This window comes from Xyrauchen texanus, chromosome 26 (assembly GCF_025860055.1).
Source record: "Xyrauchen texanus isolate HMW12.3.18 chromosome 26, RBS_HiC_50CHRs, whole genome shotgun sequence".
Classification (NCBI taxonomy): Eukaryota; Metazoa; Chordata; class Actinopteri; order Cypriniformes; family Catostomidae; genus Xyrauchen; species Xyrauchen texanus.
In genome coordinates, this window is record NC_068301.1 from 12,853,011 (window position 1) to 12,876,951 (window position 23,941).

The 23,941-nt window shown below is 38.1% G+C and overlaps 1 protein-coding gene across 1 annotated transcript; it reads right to left on the reverse strand.

Annotated features, from left to right (window-relative positions):
* Nucleotides 1-3,023: 3,023 nt before the first annotated feature.
* LOC127619922 (catenin beta-1-like) lies at nucleotides 3,024-19,838 on the reverse strand. Its single transcript, XM_052092954.1, has 16 exons — nucleotides 19,662-19,838; nucleotides 11,936-11,983; nucleotides 11,272-11,496; nucleotides 10,655-10,908; nucleotides 9,946-10,184; nucleotides 9,496-9,697; nucleotides 7,263-7,407; nucleotides 7,074-7,177; nucleotides 6,643-6,981; nucleotides 6,376-6,534; nucleotides 5,017-5,136; nucleotides 4,674-4,824; nucleotides 4,428-4,549; nucleotides 4,276-4,336; nucleotides 3,947-4,180; nucleotides 3,024-3,846 (listed from the first exon to the last, which is right to left on the reverse strand). The coding sequence occupies exons 2-15, from the start codon at nucleotides 11,946-11,948 to the stop codon at nucleotides 3,975-3,977; spliced, it is 2,340 nt and encodes a 779-aa protein (XP_051948914.1). The 5' UTR covers nucleotides 11,949-11,983; nucleotides 19,662-19,838; the 3' UTR covers nucleotides 3,024-3,846; nucleotides 3,947-3,974.
* Nucleotides 19,839-23,941: the final 4,103 nt, after the last annotated feature.

A 23,941-nucleotide genomic window follows, 5' to 3' on the forward strand; every position in this document is an offset into this window, starting at 1 on the left:
ATATTACTTTTTATCTTGAGGGTCGTTTCTAAATATTGGGAACTTATTGCATCGGAATGGACAAAGTCATCCTTGTTTCCAATATCTAACCAAGGCACTTTTTCTTGCTTGCGAGCAAATACGCATGAGTGCTGGAGAGTCGGTATTTGGTTTTACCTATACTATAGAAAGGCAGGGATCATTACTTATATACACTCACTGAGCACTTTAATAGGAACAATTGTACACCTACTGTACTTGTAATGTAGATATTTGACAACTGCTATTAGTCAAGCTCAAGCACTAGTAATCCCAAATATGTGACTGTATTCTGAAAATAAGCCCCAAAAATCCCAACCATGGCTTCCCACATATATATGAGCGACTTTGAAAACACAAGCCCATAGTTGCTTCTATTAAGCAGACATGGCAACATTTTCCAAACTCACAAATAAGCCATTGTATATGTTGCCCTGCCCCCTGCCCAAACTGGGCAACTCCATCCACCTTCTTTCTATGTGAAGAGGGGGATGAGTGTGTTTTTGTGGAGGCGGTGAAGGCTGCTCAGCACAAAGAACTCTGGCAACACTTCAAACTGCAACCGCCATTTGGCAAGGCCTCTGTGAAAATTTTCTCTAAGACAAAAAAGAAAAAAAGAGAGAGAGAGAGAGAGAGTTGGAGACGTCCATAAAATTACCTACTTTGAACTGTGTGTTAAAATGCTGATGCATCCCAGCTAATTTAAAGGTATAACAATGTTCTATGCATTCAGATTTAAGCAAACAAAATGTGCACACAGGGCCATGAACTCAGTTATCTATACAATGATATACTCAAACATTGTTGTAATTATTGAGAGAAATCTTGAGATTGTTTTGCTATTGCTCACACTTAAATTGAGTGGTTTTAAAGTAATATTCCAGGTTCAGTACAAGGTATTCTCAATCAACAAAATCTGTGGCGTAATACTGTTTACCTCAAAAATTTTATTTGACTTGGCCCTATTTTTTTTTAAAGCTCAAATCTGGATTACAGTGAGGCACTAACAATGGAAGTATATTGGGCCATTCAGTAAATGTTAAAATACTCAGTTTCTAAAGTATAGCCGCAAGACATAAACAGTGTAGTAACTTGATTTTAGTGTGATAAAAATGCTTATTAACCTTTTGTGTGAAAAGTTATAGCCAATATTATAACTTTGTTTCCATGACGATGTTGTTAACAAACCCTAAAACGACTATAAAAAAAAAAAATCACAATTTATAAAATTTTACAGCTCAAATAATACACGAGTTCTAACAGAAGAATTAATGTAAGTGCTTTTATAAAAATTATAAGCTTCACATTTCTGCCTTTAAACCCTCCAAAAATGGTCTCCATTCACTTCCATTGTAAGGGCCTCACTGTAACTTCGAGGGGGGGAGAGAGATTTTCTCCACAATATGACATCCCCCCAATTCCCAATGCGTAGTGACTCGGCTCAATCCGGACGGCAGAGGACAAATCTCAGTTGCCTCGGTGTCTGAGACCTTCAAACCACCCATCTTATCACATGGCTTGTTGAGCGTAGACCTAGCACATGTGGCGTCCACGCACAACTCACCACGTGCCCCACCGAGAGTGAGAACCACATTATTGCGACCATGAAAAGGTTAACCCAACATGACTCTATCCACCCTAGCGACTGGGCCAATTGTTTGCATAGGAAGCCTAACTGGAGTCACTCAGCACCCCTGGATTCGAACTCATGACTCCAGGAGTGCTAGTCAGCGTCTTTACTTGCTGAGCTACCCAGGCCCCAATTTTTGCTTTTTTTAATGAAAAGGACGAGTCAAAATAATTTGTGGAAATCAACATTATGCCATAAATGCTGTCATAAGAGCTTAACTTGTATTGAACCCAGATTACTCCCCTAACAAGCCCCTAACCAATGTATTAATCTTTGGTGCATTATTCATCCTACATTTAGGATATGCCTTAATTTGCTTGACTTAAGAGAGGAGTTTGCCTTTCCAAGCAATCAGACTGACGATTTTCAACTGGCTGATGATAAAACAGGTGGAAAATCCCATAGATTTACACAGTGAAGGAGGGGCATGAGCCATATAGGAACCAGACATATTTTTTTTTATTTTAACCACCTAGCAGCCTACAACATAGCAACCATATACAAATAAAACAAAAAATGTATATAGCTTATCTCTGAAGTCAGAAGGACTGGCAACTAAGGACAGATGTGTCAACTGAAAGCACATTTAAAACAAAATTAATACATCATATCAGAACTGCCAGCCAGAGTTAATTAAATCCAACTGATCTGAAGCAGTCAAGCCAAAGACATCAATCTAGATAAAGGAACACTCTGATCTGAGGCTCATATGGATCCTATTATTAAAAAAGGGGGCTGATCAGTTAATGCACCCATATGTCTGCACACAAGCACAGATTTCATCTCCTGCCCTCATCCCCACACGCATTCAGTGAACGGAGATCCTCTCTACTCCCCCAAGGGTGATTCACCGAGACGGAATCTTCAACTTTGATTTCACACAGACATGTAAAAAGGTTCAGTGGCTGCAACACACACACACACACACACACACACACACACACACACACACACACACACACACACACACACACACACACACACACACACACACACACACACCACAGTGGAAATGAAGGACAGGTAGTAGAGAAAAGAAACTCAGCTTCAAGCTTGTATGCATCTTAAAACCACATTAGCACTACATTGCACTTACAGCCGATTCCCAGGTCATATTCAACCCATTCTCAATACCCAGTAAAAAATAAAACCCACCTCATTGGAATTTGGGGAACATAATTGTACTGCCTACATAGTTCTTACATTTTCATAAAACTGCAATACAGTAAAGAAACCATTACAAAAATATTTAAAATGTATTTTTAAAGAAAAAACTAAAATGGCTATGAAAAAAAATAAATAAAAAAGTCCCAATAAATATTTTCATGAAATTCAGGTTTAGGTATCACTCAAACACAGAATGGAATAAAAGTATTTTATTGATTAGATATGTCATTATCTATGTTCCCAAAATAAGCCGCACAGGCTAACAATGACGTTGCTTCAATAGAGACTATACCTCCAGATAGCATAGAAAAGATTTGTCTGTGTATACCTCATAAACCCCATCTACCCCCCCATCCACACCCTTTTTGGAACAATAGTGACACTGAAAAGCTTCTTTGCTCACCTTTAAGCATTTGTAAGAATGCATATACTTTTTACTCCCAACAACCACCATTTTAACAACGGATCATATAAAAAGCTACACATTGTTTCACTTTGTCAGATTACATAGGAAGTGAGATTAGTGTTATACACAAGCACATGATAAAGCTCCAGAAACCAAATGGAGGCATGTCAACTACAACTTAACACTACAGAAGGCATACAAAAACATGGAATACAAATTATTGGAAATAATAAAGATCTTCTTTTTTTCTTTTTTTTGAAATAGAGCTCAAGTCAGTACCATGAAAAGGATGATTTAGGGGCAAAAAAGTGAAAAAGAAAAAATGTGTAATAAAATGAAAGGCTAAAAGAATCATAGTTCCATTTTTAAAAAGATATTTTTCATGTGCACTCATCAGCATCTGCATCAAATCCATCTGTACTTGCATTTTTCCATCCAAGGCAAGAAACAAAAAGGGGTCGGAGCAATAAAAGGAGAAGACTTTCATTATTTCCTATAAGAAATATGCCTTTAGTCTGTGACAAGTGTGTTGTGTGTCAGGCATTTTCTGAAACACTAGTCCACCCTCTGGCAAACCTTCCACGACTCTTCAAATATCACAATGCAGATTCATTCAACAATACAGCTGTGGAGAAAAATGGGCATATCATTAATATACATCCAAGAGATCACCTTAACATAATGCAGTGAACATACAAGTACACAATTTTTGAATATTTCCTAACCTTCAATACTTTTACACTGTGTGAGTGTTTAGAGGTCTGTGTCGAACCAGGCCAGCTGATTTGAGTCTGTGGGTGGCAGGCCGTCCATCAGGTCCTGAGCGTGACCCAAGTCAGGCAGTCCCTCCACTGGATACTCTGCTCCAGGATGGTGGCCTACCATCTCATGTTCCAGGATGCCATCCATACCCAGACCATCATGACCATAGCCAGAGTGGAAAGAACGATAGCTAGGGTCTAAGAGACGTGAAATGAAAAATTGAGACTTGTGGGTTTTGAGTTGTGGGTTGAGATATTGAGGTCTACACTTTATTTCAAAATGAATCACTTACCATCTGGTCTGTATCCAAGAGGCTCTCCCTGAGCACCCATATCAAGACCTAGATCACCAGTCTAAAAGTGAAAAATAAAATGGTTTAATGGTTTAAGTTTAAATGAATATAGTATTAGTTTAGTGCCCAAGTGTGAGCACTATTATTCGTACCTCGTTCCAGGCCATAGGCTCTGTTCTGAAGAGAGAGCTGGTGAGTTCCACAGAAAGACGCTTCTTGTAGTCCTGAGGCTTATCCTCGGACATGCGGAACAGCACTGCTGCCGCATATGTGGCTACACAGAACAACATATCGAAGGTAGATTATTCATTTCAAAAGAACTACGATTTTTCAGGCATAATTCTTAATGTGGTGTAATGCTTTATGGTGTTTGTGGTCATTAGGGGGAAGTCACTCACCCACTCCCTCATTTCTAGAGTGCAGCAATTCTGTGAGAGGAGCTGTGGCTCCTTCTGCCTCAATGGCTTCCGCCGACTCCTTATCCTGAGCCAGCTCACAGAGAACTCCTGCGGCTACCCGCTGGATATTCTCAATGGGTGAATACAGCAGCTACAGAGAAAGACAAGAGACCGCACTTAGACGTTTATAAATAATCCCAGGGTATACATGATTAAAGATGCCCATGATATCTTTCATGTATATAGTCACAAGAGGATAGTCCATAAGTGGCAAGTGTGCATGCATCTAGACTCTGGACAAGACAGATGTGTGTGCACTTGTACAACTAAGTGTATATCGTACTTGCACAAACAGAGGAATGGTGTTGAGCCCCCTAATGACAATTCTGTTGTGTACATCTCTGGCCAGGATGTGAAGTGCTCCGGTGCAGCCTTCCACAATCTCCTCCATCCGAACTCCTTCCTGAATATTACAATCACACTATTAGTATAAAATACACATCTGGATTTCCACAATTACTACTAAATTTACAGTTTAAATGCAACTTATTGCACTTCAACAAGTATAATTTAGCTGTCCAGACAACATAAAAAGCCTTCAATATAAAGAGGAATAGTTCACCCTAAAATTTTAATTTGTCCATCATTTACTCACCCCCTCGTGTTTTTCCGAAACCATGTGACTAACCTTTAGTCATGGAACGCATGTTAGCACTTAAATGGTTTATTCCAGGGTTTTTGCAGAAAGCTGCATTCTGAAATGCCATGTAAATGAGAATGCCGATTTCCTTACACTATTTGAGGGATTAAGAGAAAACGGTTTAACACAGCTATGTTTTTCCCAGAGAACGCCGCTTAATGCGGCCGTGTAAACATAAGTCGTTTTGATGGGTCTTTGAAGAGTGCGAATGCATGGGAACAGACCGAATAACAAATGCTATAGGATGGAACCAGCAGGTCACGATGCAAAGAAACCAAAAACTGCAACAACTCTGGAAAAGAGAATGAAATAGCAAAGCTGCATACAGACCAAAACGCATGTGTACGTCGCATGTACGTCGCATGTAAACTGGAACACTGCTTTCTCGAAATAACCCATTTTCTGGTGTCCATATATACATAGTCATTGTTACTTCAGTCACCAATCTCTATTGAATTCTTCTGTCCATGCAACAATGAAAGTAAATGGTCACTGAGGGTAATATTTTGCACTCCATGAAAGAATATCATACAGATTCCAAACAAAATGCAAGTAAATGAAAAGAATCTTCATTTTGAGATGAACTATCCCTTTAAAAACCTAACGCACTCAAATTGTATTTAGCCCCAGGCTCTGTATTTAAGGCAATGGGGCGGTCATTAATATAGGAGATAAGTAAATAAGAACTGGGTCCAGGTCAGTTTTATGATCGGCAGACGGGTTATTCTCAGGGGAAGGAAGTTGGCTGGAGCACTCTCATTTAGAGGTGCATGGAGATGGTCAGGGTGGTGGCATTTGAGGAGATGGCATGTAGAAGGCTGGGCAATCTGGGGTTGTTTGATGGGAAGTGGGACAGATATTTGACCTTTTTGGAGGCCTTTTAAATTTTATATAATTTGGTTCCGCATTTTCTGTTATGCTCATTTAATTTGTTGAATAGAATCAATAAAAATTGTTAAAAAACCAAAAAAAAAAAAACAAAACCAACAGTGTTTTACTCACCACAAACTGTTGCTGTGTGCTGCCCATAGAAGTGCGTCTCTGGGTGTCCTGGTGTGCCCTCACCAGCAGCTGGACCAATCGGGGAATTGCACCTTGCTCTCGTAGTGGTGCATGATTGGCTGGGCAGAGTGCTAGATTACGGATGAGACCGACAGTGGCCTAAAAGAATGTGGAAAGAATTAGGCTAAAGCTATACATGCAAACATGAACTTCTCTTCAAAACAAACTGGGCTTTGGTTTTTGTGTATGAAATTGCATTACACTTACCTTAATCAGTGGCCAGTGTGAGGGTGGGTGCAGCAGTTTAACAACTACAGGCAGGCCATAGTGGAGACGGACCGCGTTCTGGGCCATCTCAGCATCTTGATGTCTGGAGGTAAGATGGCGCAGTGCACAGACAGCAGGCTCTGTGATATCTTCTCTGTCACCGGCTCTGAGAACAGTGCGGACCAGGGCTTCAATCCCACCCACTTGGCAAACCATCATCTTGTTCTTGTAGTTGTTACATGTGAGGTTGGACAGGATGCCAGCTGCACAGGTGACAACGTTAATGTCATCTGAAGCCAGAAGCTGAACCAGAGTGCCAAGAAGTCCCTCCATTCCTTCCTACAACACAAAAGGGAATATGGTCTTTAATAACAAAAACATACCATTTAAAATCTCAATTAAATTTACACCAGGCAACAAGCTTCATGTACCTGCTTGGTGGCAGCATCTGATAAATTTCTGAGTGTCCAAAGGCAGTTCTGTACCAGACGCTGGCTTTGATCAGTCAAGTGAAGGCCAAGAGCCTGCATACCACCTGAAACACCAGCCAGCAAGAGATTACACGGTGACATCACAGGTGCTTGAATACACACACAAAATCGTAACGTGGGTGTACGTACCAGCTTCAACAATGGCAGGTTTGTTACTAGAGCAGACAGACAGCACTTTGAGCACACGGCTTGTGGTCCAGAGCAGTTTCTCATACGTGTAGGCTCTCATGATGTTCACAAGAGCCTGAGGTCCTCCACTGGCCAGGATGATCAACTGAGGCAAGTGAGAAGGCAAATGAATAAAGGAGATCAATACAGTCCATTTGCACTCTTGCACTTAAAGCTGTCATTCTGAGAAACATCTTTTGACTGATAATGTATTTATTTTTGCAAGGTTTCTGAAGGTTTTATGAAGCTAAATTTAAGACTTGGACCTTTTATTGACAATACGTCAATATGTACTCTAAATGTAAATGTCTAGGTAGCACATGAATAGTCAGATTTATATCAACACTTCAAAGTTTAAAAATGCAATTTTCAATAGATCTCCATTACTTTAACTCATTTTACAAAAAGTATCTTAATCTTGAATACCTCTGCTCTCAAAACACCAGAATGTGGAAATAACTTTCACCTTCTGATCAGACCCACTGCATCAGCTATATTCCTCTACAACACAGCTGTGTCACTTACTGACAGTTGAAGCAGCACATACCACCACCTATACCGTATACTCTTCAATGAAAATTCAACAATCTTATGTAAGCTGTGTGGCACAGAAATTAGGCCTAGTCTTCACTCTAAAATAGTGATTTTGTATTAATTTTTTTAAATGAGGGATAAAAAAATAAAATAAAATAGCATTCATACTATTTGACATATCGGATCCTCACATATATTCCACAAGACGTAATAGTAGCTGAATTTACACACGATCCTGTTCAGAAGTTTACATTCCCTTGGTTTTTAATATGGCTTTCTTAATCAATTACTTTTTTTATAATTGTTCCAGAGTCCCTGCTTTGTCCTGAGAAGTGATGTCCACTTTTTTACCTTCCCTTTTCTCACCAATTTGGAATGCCCATTTCCCATTACTTCGTAGGTCCTCATGGTGGCACGGTTACTCCCCTAAATTCGGGTGGCGTAGGACAAGTCTCAGTTGCCTCCGCTACTGCATGCTACTCTCCGCGATCCACGATAACTTGCCACACAGCCCATTGAGTGCGAGAACCACTAATCGCAACCTCAAGGAGGTTACCCCATGTGATCCTCTCCTCCCTAGCAACCGGGCCAATTTGGTTGCTTAGGAGACCTGGCTGGAGTCACACTTCAGGGGTGGTAGTCAGCGGCAATACTCGCTGAGCTACACAGGCCCCCAATGTCCATTTTTTTTAAAAGAACACCCCCCCCCCAACTACTGTGCAATTTAGTTTCTCAGCATCTTATGCACATTTGAGGTCTTCAGTGGCTATATGATGAGATCCAGATTTTGACACTTGGAGCAATTGAGGGACTCATACACAACTATTACAAAAGGGGCAAACAATTATTGATGCACAAGAACCAAGGAGTGCAAACTTTTATTTACACACATCATCCTGTTCAAGAGTAAATCCTGTGTTATTCAGTTTTGAAGGGCAGTACTACATAAATATAATATATTATATGCTATTTGCATACATTCTTTTGTGTGGAAACTTATAAAAACAAAAGGGGTATGAAAACTTCTGGACTTTCATGAGATTTTTCATGATTTAACCACATTTTAGGTTTTTTTATTTCTTTTTTTTAAAATTTACAAATTCCATGTAGTCTATGCCTTTCATACGGTGTCATATTGCTTGTGTAATTATGAAATGACTTATGTCAGGTACACATTGTAACCCAAAATTCAAAATAAATCCCCCACATCAACATACAAGTGCTTATCCTATGTAAAAATTGCAGTGTATCTGTCTGAATGTAACATTGTTAATTGTAATTAACAGTGACAGAAAAATACTCGCTTGCATACAGCATTCACATGTTGCATGAAGAAATGGATTTGCTTCTTTCAGCTGGTTGTTGAAAACTAATACTTGCACTGACTGAATGGACAAAGACTGCGCATTAAGCATGAATCATTGCCATAGTAACCAGATACATTTGGGGATGTCTGGTCACCCTACTTAAATGCAATGAGAAAACAATCCCACATTTAATGCCATGACCTTATGAATTAAAGACTTGTTGCTCTGATTGAAGACCGATTTTTAAAAGCCTTAATATGCGGAAGGGCGAATTAAGATTTTAAGACCTGTGGAACCCTGTTTTCAAACAGATTAATGCAGTAAGTTTTTCCTCTAGTTCTGAACATTTATACCTTGCTCTCCTGGTTGCCATAAGCCAGGATCTGTAAGCAGTCTGTGGTAATGGCCAGAAATTTTACATTGGTCTTGTTGAGCAGGGCCACCATCTTCTGAAGGCCTCCAGCTAGACGAACAGCCATTTTTGCACCTTCCTGATGAAGCAGGAGGTTGTGCAGGGTGGTGATGGCGTAAAAAAGCACGCTGTCCACAGGAGACCTATGAATTGCAATGATCAAGAAACTTCGGTTTAATGGATAGCTGGTGAATGTTAACCTTTAGAACACAAAAAGAATTAAGCTAATAAAAGGGAAACTTCACATTTTAAGTGGTTTCAAAGACATCTTGTGAAAAAGCCCTCTCTCAAGAGCATCCGCTGCCATTAAACTCCATTTATAACCTACATTATACCATTTTAAGCAGAAAAGCCAAGTCAGTTGTCTCCAGAAGCATTTAAGCACCCTTACCCCAGCATCTTGACGAGGGCAGGGATTCCACCTGACTTAAAGATGGCGAGAAGGCCCTCTCTGTGGTGTGATAGGTTGTGCAAGGTGCCGGCAGTGCAGCGGGCAGTCTCTACGTCATTGGTGTTCTGCATGGTCCTCACGACGGCAGACACCATCTGTGGGGAGCGCATAATGGCGTGGCGAGAGGCCTCTTTCTTAGAGAGCTGGTGCACCATCACTGCGGCTTTGTTTACCACCACCTGTACAGGAAGACGAACAGTTGGTTACTAGTCCATTCAGCAGATCCTTTCCATTCGCAGTAGTTCTTCATTACTCTACTGTGAATGGTAATTACTTTAGGTATGGAATGAGACATTCAGAAATGGGGATCTTTCTCAACTACCCATGATCAATAGCCAGGCAACCACAAACTTTTGCAGTTACCATTCAATCACTTGAAATGATGAAAATCCACATTGAAGGTTTTGCTTTTGAAACATTCATTTCCATTTTTTGGCCACTACATTTCTAAAATGTATCTCAAAATACTAAGGTTCTGTATTGCTATAATCAATCTTTTAATCATAATAATTCTTCTGTTTTTAGCTTCAGCCAAACTTTTTCTGCACTGACTGCCCTACAAAAATAATTATATTCATGGATTAACACCTTGGGGAATAAACTAAAATATTTGTATATAAAAGATGTACTAGAATGATAACCTCCTAACCTGGTCCTCATCATTGAGAAGTTTAGTGAGCTCGGGGATGGCTCTGGTGGCCAGCTCAGCATCATCCTGGTAGTTTATGAGATTGACCACGGCATGTTTGAGCATCTGGGAAGGTTCAGCCAGCCTCTGTACGTTGGTTGGGTGCGTAGAGTCAAACTGAGTTGAAGCGATCTGCATGCCCTCATCAAGAGTCTCAGGAAACATGGCAGCACGGACACGCTGGGCACGGGTCATGGCATACTGCCCGTCAAGGTCTAAGAGGAGAAATCGTGATCAAGCACACAGGAAGTAAAAAAATGTCCACTACTGTACGGTTTACACAGAATGTCTGCTACTACTCAGGGATAGTTCTCCCAGATGCTTATCCACATGTCTGGAACACAAAAGTAGATTTCAGACAGCATGACAGCCTCAGTCACCTTTCACTTTTATTTTAAAGAAAAATCATGCAATATAAGTTGGGGACCAAGACTAACATACTGCCTAACATCTCATTTCGAGTTCCACCGATTAAAGAGTCCTACAGGTTCAATCATGAGGGTGAGTGAACAAATTAATTTTGGGGTGAACTAACGCTTTCCTCAAAGTTACATTTTAAAGCATAAACGGTCACATACCTGCCACCTGTTCAGGTGTGAAGGGCTGGTTAAAGCCTTGCTCCCACTCATAGAGAACAGGGTTGTCCAGATCTTCCTCCTCAGGGATGCCCTTCCCTGAGAGCGATGGTGCTGTGGTAGTGGCCCCAGAGTGGATACCTGAATCCAGGTAAGACTGCTGCTGCCAGTGACTTACAGCAGATTTTCGATCATGCTCCATGGCCATATCGAGCTCCATCAGGTCAGCTAAACAGGACACAAAGTAATTCAAAGTTGAATGTTGTACAGGACACCGCTACAGACCAGGGAAAAGTTTGATTTCTTAAGCTTGCCGTTAACTTCACAACTTCAAATGTTCCCTCAGTAAGCTACACCAATGCATTCTAGATGGTTTTGTTCCGCTTTCCAATTAAGTAATATAGTCTTGGCAACTGTATTAGAATTGAAAAACGGTAAGCAAGCCACCTCAAACTGTAACTCGGATAAAGCTACTCCAATTGACCAATTCTTAAACTTTTACATTTGCCCTCCCCCATCTTTTTAATTTTTGGTTATGCCATTCATTTATTTATTGGAATAGCATTTGGTAAATGACCCTGTTCATTATCAGTTCATCTGCATGCCTGTATCTGCGTCATTAGACAAGCATGTTGTAAACCTGACATGGACATTGAGAAATACTCACACTGGGTAGCCATCGTTGTCAATCCCTCAGCCCGAGCGATTTCCAAACCTGTATGTATATATAAAAAAAATAAATCCAATTAGGATTTTAAAAAATCTGTTCAAGCATGCCAGTCAAACATATTCAAGCATAGAACAGTTAAGAAAAAGATTGACTTAAACCCACTATATCATTTGGCTCAGACACCAGCTGTTTTTCAGCTAGAAAGAGGCTTTAATCTACATAATACAGACCCTAAAGGCAGTGTTAACTGTGGGAATCTCCCCTCATTTAGACTGCAGGGTGTCACGCAAGACGACGAGAGAGGGAGATGGGATGGTGAGTCATCATGGCAGTGCCAGTAAAAACATGCCGAGGAGATAGTCAGCCTCATTCATCCAAAGATGAAGAGAACACACAGCATCAAGCACCTCAAATTAAGTGATTAAAACCAAACAGCCAGAGTAGAATAAACCAGCAGAGCCTTTAACTTAATGAAATCAGATTTACTTGTTCCACCATTAGGAAGTCACATTTTCAACCAAAGTTGCTGACTAATATTCCAGGATGATGGAGACGGACCCAAATTACATGAAAAAAAAAAAAAAACAAACATCATCCACAAGCATGAAGCACAATTTGAGAAGCTTCAAATTTTAAGTCACATTTTTAGGTAATCAGTTTGTCATTAAAGCAGTATAATAGGAATGAGTTTAAAAATCACCAAGATTGTGCAGCTGAAAAATTATTTTCTGTCCAACTTCTTATTTATGGGGTGGGGGGCTTCTTCTGCAGTTCAGAGCACTGCAGCAACAGACGGACACCATAATTAGCAAGAAAATTACCAAAAAAACAACATATGTGCCCTAATTGGGTCACGCACACACACACACGGAATGGATTAGGGCTAAATAACCAGATAAGCACTTTCCCTGGATTTATGCATGCATTTATAAACCTACTTTCTGTGGAAGGCCAAATCAGTGGTGGAAATGACATTAATGTTTTTGAAACAAAAATGGCAACCTCCTTTGTCTAGCCAATGCCAATTCCATAGCTTACATTTTATGGATTGTAAATACAATACATATTTTAGGACTTAATGCATACATTTGGCAAAACTACAACTTGATGGAAATTACACCAAATAAATACGCTCACCAACCATTTTATTAAGAACACCTGTACACCTACTTTTTCATGCAATTATGTAATCAGCCAATCATGTGGCAGCAGCACAATGCATAAAATCAATCAGATATGGGTCAGAGCCTTCAGTTAATGCTCACATCAACCATCAGAATGAGGAAAAAATGTGATTGACCGTGGAATGATTGTTGGTGTCATACAGGTAAATTTGAGTATTTCTGTAACTTCTGATCTCCTGGGACATTCACACGCATTTTTCTAGAGTTTACGCAGTATTGTGCCAAAAACAGAAAGTGGAACCCGACGTGGTCTTCTGCCATTGTAGCTCATCCGCCTCAAGGTTTGACGTGTTGTCCGTTCTGAGATGCTATTCTTCTCATTAGAATTGTAAAGTGTTATAGGAGTTGTCAGATTGAACCAGTCTGGCAATTCGCTGTTGACCTCTCTCATTAACAAGGTGTTTCCACTGCATAACTGACGCTCACTGGACGTTTTGTTTTTGACACCATTCAGAGTAAACTAGAGACTGTTGTGCCTGAAAATCCAAGGAGATCAGCAGTTACAGAAATACTCGATCATGCCATGGTTAAAATCGTGGAGATAAATTTCTTCCCCTATTCTGATGGTTGTAAACAAACTGAAGGTCCTGATCCATATGTTTTATTTTATACACTGCACAGCTGCCACATGAGTGGCTTATTAGAAAAAAATAATAAATAAAATCACATGAATAATTAGGTGTACAGGTGTACCCAATTCAAACTCACAGAGCTACCCAGGCCCCCCTTTTGGAGGTATTTTTAGAAGATGATTGTCATCTTTATTGTTAGTAAACATGTTAATACAACTTTAAGTTGGGGCACAAGCTTAATAATCGGTTAAGAGCCAATGATTAATCGTTGCAATAACCGTAGAATAGACGAATAATCGTTCTAATAATTGATAATCAAAATAATCATTAGTTGCAGCCCTAGTGAACGCACAGAGCCTCGGGCTAGGGATGTCAGTTTATGGGGTTGAGTACATATTTAGAAGCGTGAAGAGATGACGCAATAAATGTAAAGCTCCCAAGCATCCAGAAGACAATATAAGTTACCTTAAGCTGGCTTAAAGCAGAGCAGAACCTTCCTGCACAAGCCTTTAGCGCACTGAGCAGCAATTAACTCACATAAATGATTCTTCCCCTTCCTCCCCTCAAAGAAATGAGTAAAAGCTGTTTAAATGATAAACAGCATCAGATTAAACCCTTCTCTCTAAACAGGCTAATTAATAGACCCCAGCTCACAGGCCTGAGGGGAAGTTTCACAGCACAGCATCTAGAAAGTGGGAAAACCACATAAACAAAACCTTGACAGAATCGGTCTTCCTGCCGCAATGGAGAACAACATCAGCCCTCACATCCTGCGGGCCTCACAAGACCTGATATACGTCACAATATCTAGGTTAAATGCACAGTACATGCTGCAACCAATCACTGTGGAAACTGAACTGCTAGCCTAGTTTCCAACTAAACTACCTATTCAGAAAGACAGTAAGCAGTATCAATGTGGTTAATCACAGCACAAACGTCATCCAAATGCTGATTTGGCGATGTGGAAAGGAAGAGAATCATGCAGCAGGGGAGATCAGTGCAAGATAGCATGTTCACAATTTGGACAAGTGTTACATATGCACTCCAGAGCTCTTCAGCCAAATTGCAACCCCCTGCAACTAGGTTAAGTGTTGGTTCTCAGCTGGATGAGCATCCTGGCAGTCTGAGAGCATAAATGGCTGACTGATTAAAACAAATATTCCAGGTTTAATAGCAAAGCTCAAATCGACAGCATTTAGCACAATGACGTCCAATTAAAATTAAAGATAAAAATCCACATTCGAATGCTAAATTGAGCACTGAAATTTTGGATGTGTGCCAATAACTGATGATGATGATTTGGCACAAGCTTACACAGAAAGAGACATAATGATTGAAAGGCACCCAGAGGTGGAGGTCTTCAGCAGTTGTGTCTTGACTATGCCTTGCGCTCTTATCAGAATCTCGCTGCATAAGCATGAGTGAAGTACATACAACTAAATTTAATGTAAAACACTGTGGTACCACCAGTATTATGAAGTTAGTCCGTGGTAGTACTATAGCTACTGTGCAAAACGAAGTTAACTAAGAACAATTTATTGGAAGTGCTTTTCTTGCTTTACTTAATATTCAAGCATATGAACAGACTATATCTTTTGACTTTACCATTTTATGCCAATTCGTTAACAGCCATACATGTTCTTTGCAAAAAATAATACAACAACGCTGATTGGTGTATATTAATTCACTTAATCTTCTTGTGGTCTTAAGACAACTTCAATGACAAAAAAAACAATCAGATGTCTTGTAGACTTTTCCCTCTACCAGGAATAATGTCTTTGGTAATTACAGTGGACAATTCACATTAAATTTCTCAACCCGGTTGACAAGTCAATTTAAGTCAAGTAAATTTATTTGTATAGCGCCTTTCACAACACACATCGTTTCAAAGCAGCTTTACAGATTATCAGCATTAACGGACGATAAAACTGTAATGTCTATAAAGTCGATTAATCATCATTGTGTAATTTAGATAAAATACGATTTTTAATAGCGTTTAAAAATAAATTATAATTGTATTAATAACCCCAGTGAGCAAGCTGTAGGCGACTGTGGCAAGGAACACAAAACTCCATAAGATGTAAATTAATGGAGAAAAATAACCTTGGGAGAAACCAGACTCACTGTGCGGGCCAGTTCCCCTCTGGCTAACATTATGAATGTAATGCAAATATTAATTATGTATAGGTAAAATCATGGTTTAAAATTATTAAACTAAGTGTTAAGGGTCAGTGATTAAACATTGATTGTGTTTGAACTGTAAGATTAATGACCAAAGTCTTTGAAGTCCATCTTGATTAATTGGAGAAGTTTACATAGATGCAATTGTCCTTGTTAATTGGCTGATGAAGGCTTTTGTTGGCAATAGTTAGTCTAAGCATTTCATTTCAAGAAATCCCCATCCACTGAAAAGGTCTCAGTGTAACCTTGATTTTTTTTTTTTTTTTTAATGAAAAGGAGGGACGACTTGAAATTATTTTGTGTGGTAATAAACATTATTCCACAAATGCTGTCAATTGAGCTCCAATTGTACTGAACCCAGAATATTCCTTTAACAGCTTGCCATAGAAATGCAGAATCCCTGTGTTATACATTTGGTACCTTACACTATTCCAAAGTGCTACTGTAAACAATTCTAAAATAACCATTTCCAACCTGCGACATTCCTTAATAAAAGCTGAATTCACATACAGGTAATTACAGGAAGCTTCACTTATGATAACATCCTGGAGTCAGCACTGGACATTCCAGTGTGTATGAGTGTCTGTATGAGACAAGATACAGCACTTCAAATGCTGGCCGGCACTAAAAGACTCCACTAGCGGGAAATGCAGCACTGTGAAGCCAAGCCAATGTTAATAAATTAGGCTTTTTATGGATGTATGTGAAGGGAGAGGGTCCAAATCGTGAGCAAACAGAGGTAGCTGTGGTAGTTTATGAACTAATGCATGTGCAACCCTCTACAGTGGTGAGTCTGACCTGGAATTAATTTACTAGAATGGCTCTTACCACACAAACACTAAGGGTAGTCAGACACAAAGACCCAGGGCTTTCCATGTGGCACCAGTTAGCATTATATACTGGATCTCAGGAGGTTAGTACTCAGACAAATCACCTGATTATGGAACATATTTGAAAACGGGAACTTTCAAAGTAAAACGCAGAAGGCAGCCTGATTAGCCCCCCCCTTAAATGGGTTTTAAAAGGTTTACTTGCTTTTTCCTGTTAACACAAAAGGAGATGATGCTGCATAGGGCAAGCAAGTTTCTTGATTTGAATAAGGTTTGTGAATCCACTTCCCATGCAGAGTACATTTACATTTATGCATTTGGCAGACGCTTTTATCCAAAGCGACTTACAGTGCACTTATTACAGGGACAATCCCCCGGAGCAACCTGCTCCGGGCCCAACAGTGGCATCTTGGTGGTGCTGGGGCTTGAACCCCCGACCTTATGGTCAGTAACCCTGAGCCTCAACCACTGAGCCACCACTGCCCCATCAGAGTAGCACCATATTAATTTGTCTCTTCAATGGGTTGTACCGTTTTAAGCATGTTAATCGTTCAGCTGATGAATTTTTAAAAACACATTCAGTAAACCAAAAACTCCATAAAAAGGTGCAAATTAGATTAGCTTTGAACAGTGCATGCCATTGAGGAGACATCCAAACGAATCAGTTTTCATTTAAGAACTCCCGTTTTCAGTTACCTAAATTTTCATTTTCCAAAGTGCAAAGAATAGTGTGCGTTTTCATAGGCCACCTCCATTTGCAGTTTCCTTATGTCAAAAAGGCACAGTTAACTTAGTGTATATAAACTTCTGACCTACTGGAATTGTGATGGTCATTTACAAGCGAAATATTATGTCTGTAAACAATTGTCGGGAAAAACGACTTGTGTTATGCACAAAGTATATGTCCCAAACGACTTGCCAAAAATATAATTTGCTATAATTAAATCTGTGGAGTGGTTGAAAAATGAGTTTTAATGACTTCACCCTAAGTGTATGTACACTTTTGACTTCAACTGTACAGGAGTGCCAAAACAAAATCTCTCTCTTGCATGTCATCAAGTGCATGGAGAACAAATGTTTTTAAGAATGATGTCATCACACACACAATTTTTTATTGATAAAAGGCCATTTGAACGGAAACAGGCAGAAGACATTTTTAAACATTTTCATTTTGTCGATAAACAAAAAAAAAAAAAAGTGCAAGAAGTGGATGGAAACTAGGTTATTGAGAAACAGCTATTTAAACTGAAAATGTATTGGTGTGGACATGGCCCATGTTAACCCCCTTACAGCATTGTGTTCATTTCAGTCAAAATATTTATACAAATTATGCTACTCTAAATTAGGCCTATTAGCCAATGTAAACCTAAGCAGTTACCTTGAATTAAATACTCTTTAAGCCATCTCATCTACAAAAAAAAAAAAAAAAAAAAGTATAGCTTCAACAATGAAACTGCTTCGTTGCTTTTGGTGTAGCTAGAGTCAACATGCACCTCAAATCCATATACTTTAAATAAACCATTGCACGTTTTCGCAACGCAATTTAAAGGTTCAAATTCATAAACGTATCAAGTTTTAAAAAGTTATTTCATTAAACATCTATGTTTTCTGAGTAGTATGGGAAAATGTGTTTTTAAACAGACTACTGTGGGTATTTCCCGCAAAGGTACGCAACCGCAGCATAACTCGGAGTCAGACGAGCCACAAACACACTCGTGGAAAAGTTTCGACCTCTTCAGTTTCCAGAGCGCACGCTGCAGTCGGACTTAAGCTCCGCCCACACTTGACGGAGAAACGCTGAACTGAAGTCAGTTGTGGTGCGTCTCTCAAGGTGGGCACATATGAATAAAGTGTGAGAAACAGCTGTTCTGGGAGCAAGGAGAAACCCGAGCCCCCCTGAACGCACGGAGGAATTCGGCCATCGGGAATGGGGCCTTTGTTTAGAGGAAGAGCAATGCTCAATAGTTTAAAAACCTTGAAGCAAACTTCCCTATCGAATGACACAATTATAGTCAAAATATATCTGACCAACTATAACATAAAAAATCTAGGAGACTTAGATTGCGTGTCCAAACACTCACAACTGTATAAACAAGTTCTGGATAACCACGTAGCAAAAGTATGGAGAGCACTGCTATTAGGCTCGGCAAAACATAAATTAACTAATACACTAGGAGTACTTTTAAATAAAATGACAAACATAATACAAGCAATTTACAAGAGTAGGCTTAAATTTAAATTAAGTTCGCAAATAAACTTAAACTCTAAACACATATTACAGCACCGTTTCAATTTAGAGTAAAGACATCTAAAATGTTTCTTCATTTTGGTTTATTGATTAAAAATGATTCATTTATGTCTGACACACATTTACCCTTGATTGTCTCTAATATTACAGACTACACGCAGTTAATGGGCTAAAATAATGTTTTTTTGGCAAATGCTCGTAAGAGACAAAATCAAATGTTTATCAGCTGGGAATTAATAAGTACTTGAACTACAAACTGTTGAAGTAGAGGAAAACTCAACCATAGATAATGTAGTTAAGATAAGTCAATGTAAGATGTTGGAACAAGATACTAATGTGGAAAATTACGTGGTATGGTGTAACATTTGACTAATATTCTAGATTATCTATTCTAGGTTCGCTGTTAGCGCGAACCACTGAACGGAATAAAAGGTAACGTTAGCTAACCGTTAGCCAATGTTTGCCAAGATGCTTTAAACAACAAGATTTAGTGTGTGCCGTGCACATACTTGCGATTTAGATAAACGCATTGGAAAACAAATAGCAAAAGCGTAAAACTAACGTACACTTTAATCAAAGGATGTTTAAATGTCCAGTTCGCAGAAAGTTGATCCAACCCCAAGTCTTACAACGAAAACCCTGGGAAAATCCTCCCGATGCTCCCATCAAACTACCTGGAGTTTCATCATTCCACATGCATAACCTTACCTGAAATTAAAACGGCGAATCCTTTTTTTTCTGGAGGGAGAAGCCTGACCAACGTCTCGATATCCCAATGGGAATTAAACAGCCAAACCAGCCGGTGAGACTCCCGGACGGGTAAGCTGTTGTCCTGCGTGTAGTTGGCCTAAACCTTCCGCTCTGCTGTTTATCTAGATTTTAAAATGGCGTTGATCAGACACAGTTCTTATACTAGGAATCCGGTTCATGTATCCTACCGCACCCAAAAAACTAGAGCACATTAGCGGCACAGCTTAGGATGAAGCCAATATTTATTACTGTAAGTACAATGCAAAAAGTTATAGAAAATATTTTGCTAGTATATTTAGATGACATTGTTTTAAGACTGTATTTTTTCTTTATGCGACACCGGGTATGTTGTGTGCGCGGAGCAATATGACAGATACAGGAAGGGCGAGGTGCGTCCATTAGGTTGGAATGTGGGTGTTTTGAATTGAATGTCGGGAGAAGCTAAAATACAAAGGTAACATTTGTTTACGGGATTCAGGATATGTTGTTTCTGCTGCAGGATGATTTCCAGGATAAATAGTCCCTTAGTTGCACAGCTGATTGTATTTCATAACTATATCGCTTGTAACACTTTTGCTCTCTATCATTTATTATTTGTTGAATCATTATCTAACAAGTTTGTTTCTGTCACTTTTCACTGTCTTAGTTTTGCTCATTAAAACTAACCTACTTCATAATCCATGACGTTACTTTTTGCAGTATTTTTGTTTGTTTTTTGTGGTTGATAAGAGGTGTCAAAACAATCTTTCAGCTGTTCAGTATTTTATTTTATATAAATAACTAAATTTAAAAAAATAATTTTCCTTTTAGTTGAACAAAAATTATGATTTTTTTTTGGTAACACTTTACAATAAGGTTTCATTTGTTAACATTTTTTAACATGAAATAACAATGAACAATACATCATTTTTAAAATCTTGATTAATGTTAATTTCAACATATAGTAATAGGCCTACATTTTTAATATCAAACGTCATATATATTAGCATTAGCTAATGCACAAAGAACTAACATGGACAATTGTATTTTTATTAACTAACATTAACAAAGATTACTAAATGCTGTTAACAATATTTAGTTAATTGTTTGTTCATTATAGGCCTACCTAATGCATTTGTTTTTTTTTTGTTTTTTTGACAAATTAAAGTTTTCCTCTACACTGGGGCAATAGTCAATTTTCAAATTGCAATTTAGCTTTGAAAATAATCCAATTTACTATTCACAGCAATTTATAAATCCGACATGGAAAACTGTACAAAAGGAATGAATGAATCAAAAAAGAATTCAATGTTATACAATTTTCCATATTTATTTTCTTTTATTAATCAGAGATAAACATTAAGTAACACTCCATCTAAATAACCAATAAAATGCTTAAAACAATAAAAACAGTATATATAAACGGTAAACAAGAAAAAAAGTTATCACACCCTTGTTTAGCATTTTTGTCCTAAAAAGTAAGCATTACATTTTTTTTTTAACAAACAATTTAATGCTGAAAAATGTCAGTAAATACACACACACAAACTTGTTTTTATATCATTGTGTGGACTGTCCATAGACTTTAATTAATTGTATAGATTTTTTACAGGTCAAACGATAATCTCTATCCCTAACCCTACCCCTAAACCTAAACCTCACAGAAACCTTTTAGCATTTTTACATAAAAAAAAAACATCATTTAGTACGTTTACTAAGCAATTACTCTCATGGGGACCGCTGGCTGGGCGATCTCAGGTTTTACTATCCATGTGGGGTCCCCACAAGTAAATATACATGTACACAGATGCGCCACACACACACGCACACGGGACATGTTGGTGCAGCTATCATTATGAGGACTCTCCACAGACATAATTATTTTTATACTGTATGAACTATAGATTTTATCCCTTTACTCTAACACAACTTCTAAACCTAAACCTCACAAAAAACTATCTGTATTTTTACATTTTCAAAAAAACATTGTCTAGTATGTTTTTTAAGTGGTTTGAATTATGGGGACACTAGAAATGTCTTCGTAAAACCACATTTATAGCATATTACCCTTGTAATTACCAGTTTGTAACTTAATGTTCTCATAAACCACCCAAACACACACACACACACACACACACACAGGCTACAGTAAATGACACATTTCAAAGGTATATTTTATACAGCCATATTTAACAGTGAATGGAAAATATTCATCGTATTAATAGGAAGGTTCAGACTTTATTAATAGCCAAAGAACTGGTTGTAGAACAATATTGAAAAAGGATGCATCTTACTAGATCCACACATTTTTGATATATTATAGTTTTATTACAGATGCATAGATACATAATTTGTGTTATTATTACATTATTAATACTGACCCAGAGGGCATGTAATATCCAGTATATGGTGAGTAAATGTATATGACTTTGGCTTATTCATTAATTTGACTTCCCAAATGGGTCAGACACTGCGTGTGTTTTCATTTCACCCTCCAATGGTAATTGTGTGTGCACATTTTGGGGAGTGGCTATAAGTGCATGTGAATGGTGGGAGTGCCCTTAACCAGTTAAAGTGCTTTGTGCCGCCTTTCATCAGGCCAACACCCATGACCTGGTCCCAAAACAGACAGGATATGTTATCTCTTATATTTTGGGCCTGTTGACCTTAATTAAAAACAACAAAAACACTGAAAATAAATTGAGTTAAGTGACGAATAGCATTAAATGATCAAAGTCAGGGTAGGTAATTACAGGATTGTAAGAATCATTCCAGTTTAAAAATCTAATCATTACCATAATTTGTTTTTAAATAAAATGAAAAAAATTATTTAAATTCGGTTGTATTAGCTGTAATAAAATTTTAAATATATAAATTAAATTGTACATACAGTTTCACAATAATTACGCTAGTGTCCATTTGTTTTTATTTCACTGTTAGGTGCTCCTCACACCCAGTTCATGTTGAGAGAAGAATGTCAGGTTTCAGGAAGTCAATGAAACTCAACCAGTCAGATTTTATTAACCATCTCCTGCAGTGCAATAGCTGCCAACACACCATTCCCCAATAGAGACAGCAAAATTCACTGACCTATACAGAATCTGTTTGGAAGTTAATAAAACATGTCTGTCTTTATCCTCAACACTACTTTCACAAACAGATTTAAAACAAGATCTTAGAGATATATTTTCTTTGTTACATCTTACAATTTTGCCTCTGGGATTTTAAGGCAACGCACAACAACAGTTTGGATTGGAATGGATCTTTTTTCTTTTTTTCCTTTTCAGGATTAAACTAAAATTATCAAATTAATTTAGGATCCTCATCAATTTAATTATAATCTACAATTCTAAATCAAATAATTGTGTCAGTTCTAAATCAAATAATTGTGTAAGTAAATGCCATGACAAAAAGCAGCATTAATTTTCACTTTATATGCAATAGATTATAGTAATTGCTGCAACAACATACATAAACCTAAAACAAACTAATTTGTTTATAATAAAGTGACTTAAAAGTCAAATCATGTAAATACATTATTTGTGTACCTCTAAAGATATAAGATATATTTAAGTATTTAAGACAAATGATATATACTGTACAATATACAATGTTATTAAATGTTAAAGAGAAGTATTATCACAGACTGACATGTATTTATTCTCATATATTCTTTTACATAATACAGATTACACAGCTACGCATCAACACCTCAGTCTGTAGAGGAAATCAGTGAGACAGAGGCCTTTGTAATGAGGATTAGCTACCAAAGATTGATTGCAGATGCTCTACAAAAAAAAGAAAAGAAAATTATCCATATTTATGTCATTCTTGTTTCACCTTATATCGCATTTACATTATGAACAAACCTTTTCACAAATCATCTTAATACTGCCTCCATATCTTGGTGTGCTTTCAAAAAAACAGATTTTTTTTTGTAGAGATCCCCTTAAAAACCAGAGCACACCTAGAAGAAAATCAATCGACTCTCATCTTGTCACCTTAAAAGGTGGAAATGCTGTGTGCGTGTAAGCAGTTGAACAAATGCACAGCATTAGCCGCCTCGTATTGCAGCTTTGAGCATCCTCTATTTTACTAATCTCTTAGATGCAGTTGGTACAAACATCACTCTAATGTAACATTACATCATCTGCACACGTTCACCCAATGTAGGGAATTTTAATGAGAAAATAAATGGAGTTTGGACTAAAATCTCTCTCTCTCCCTCCCTCTCTTTTCTTGCATGTATCAGAATATTC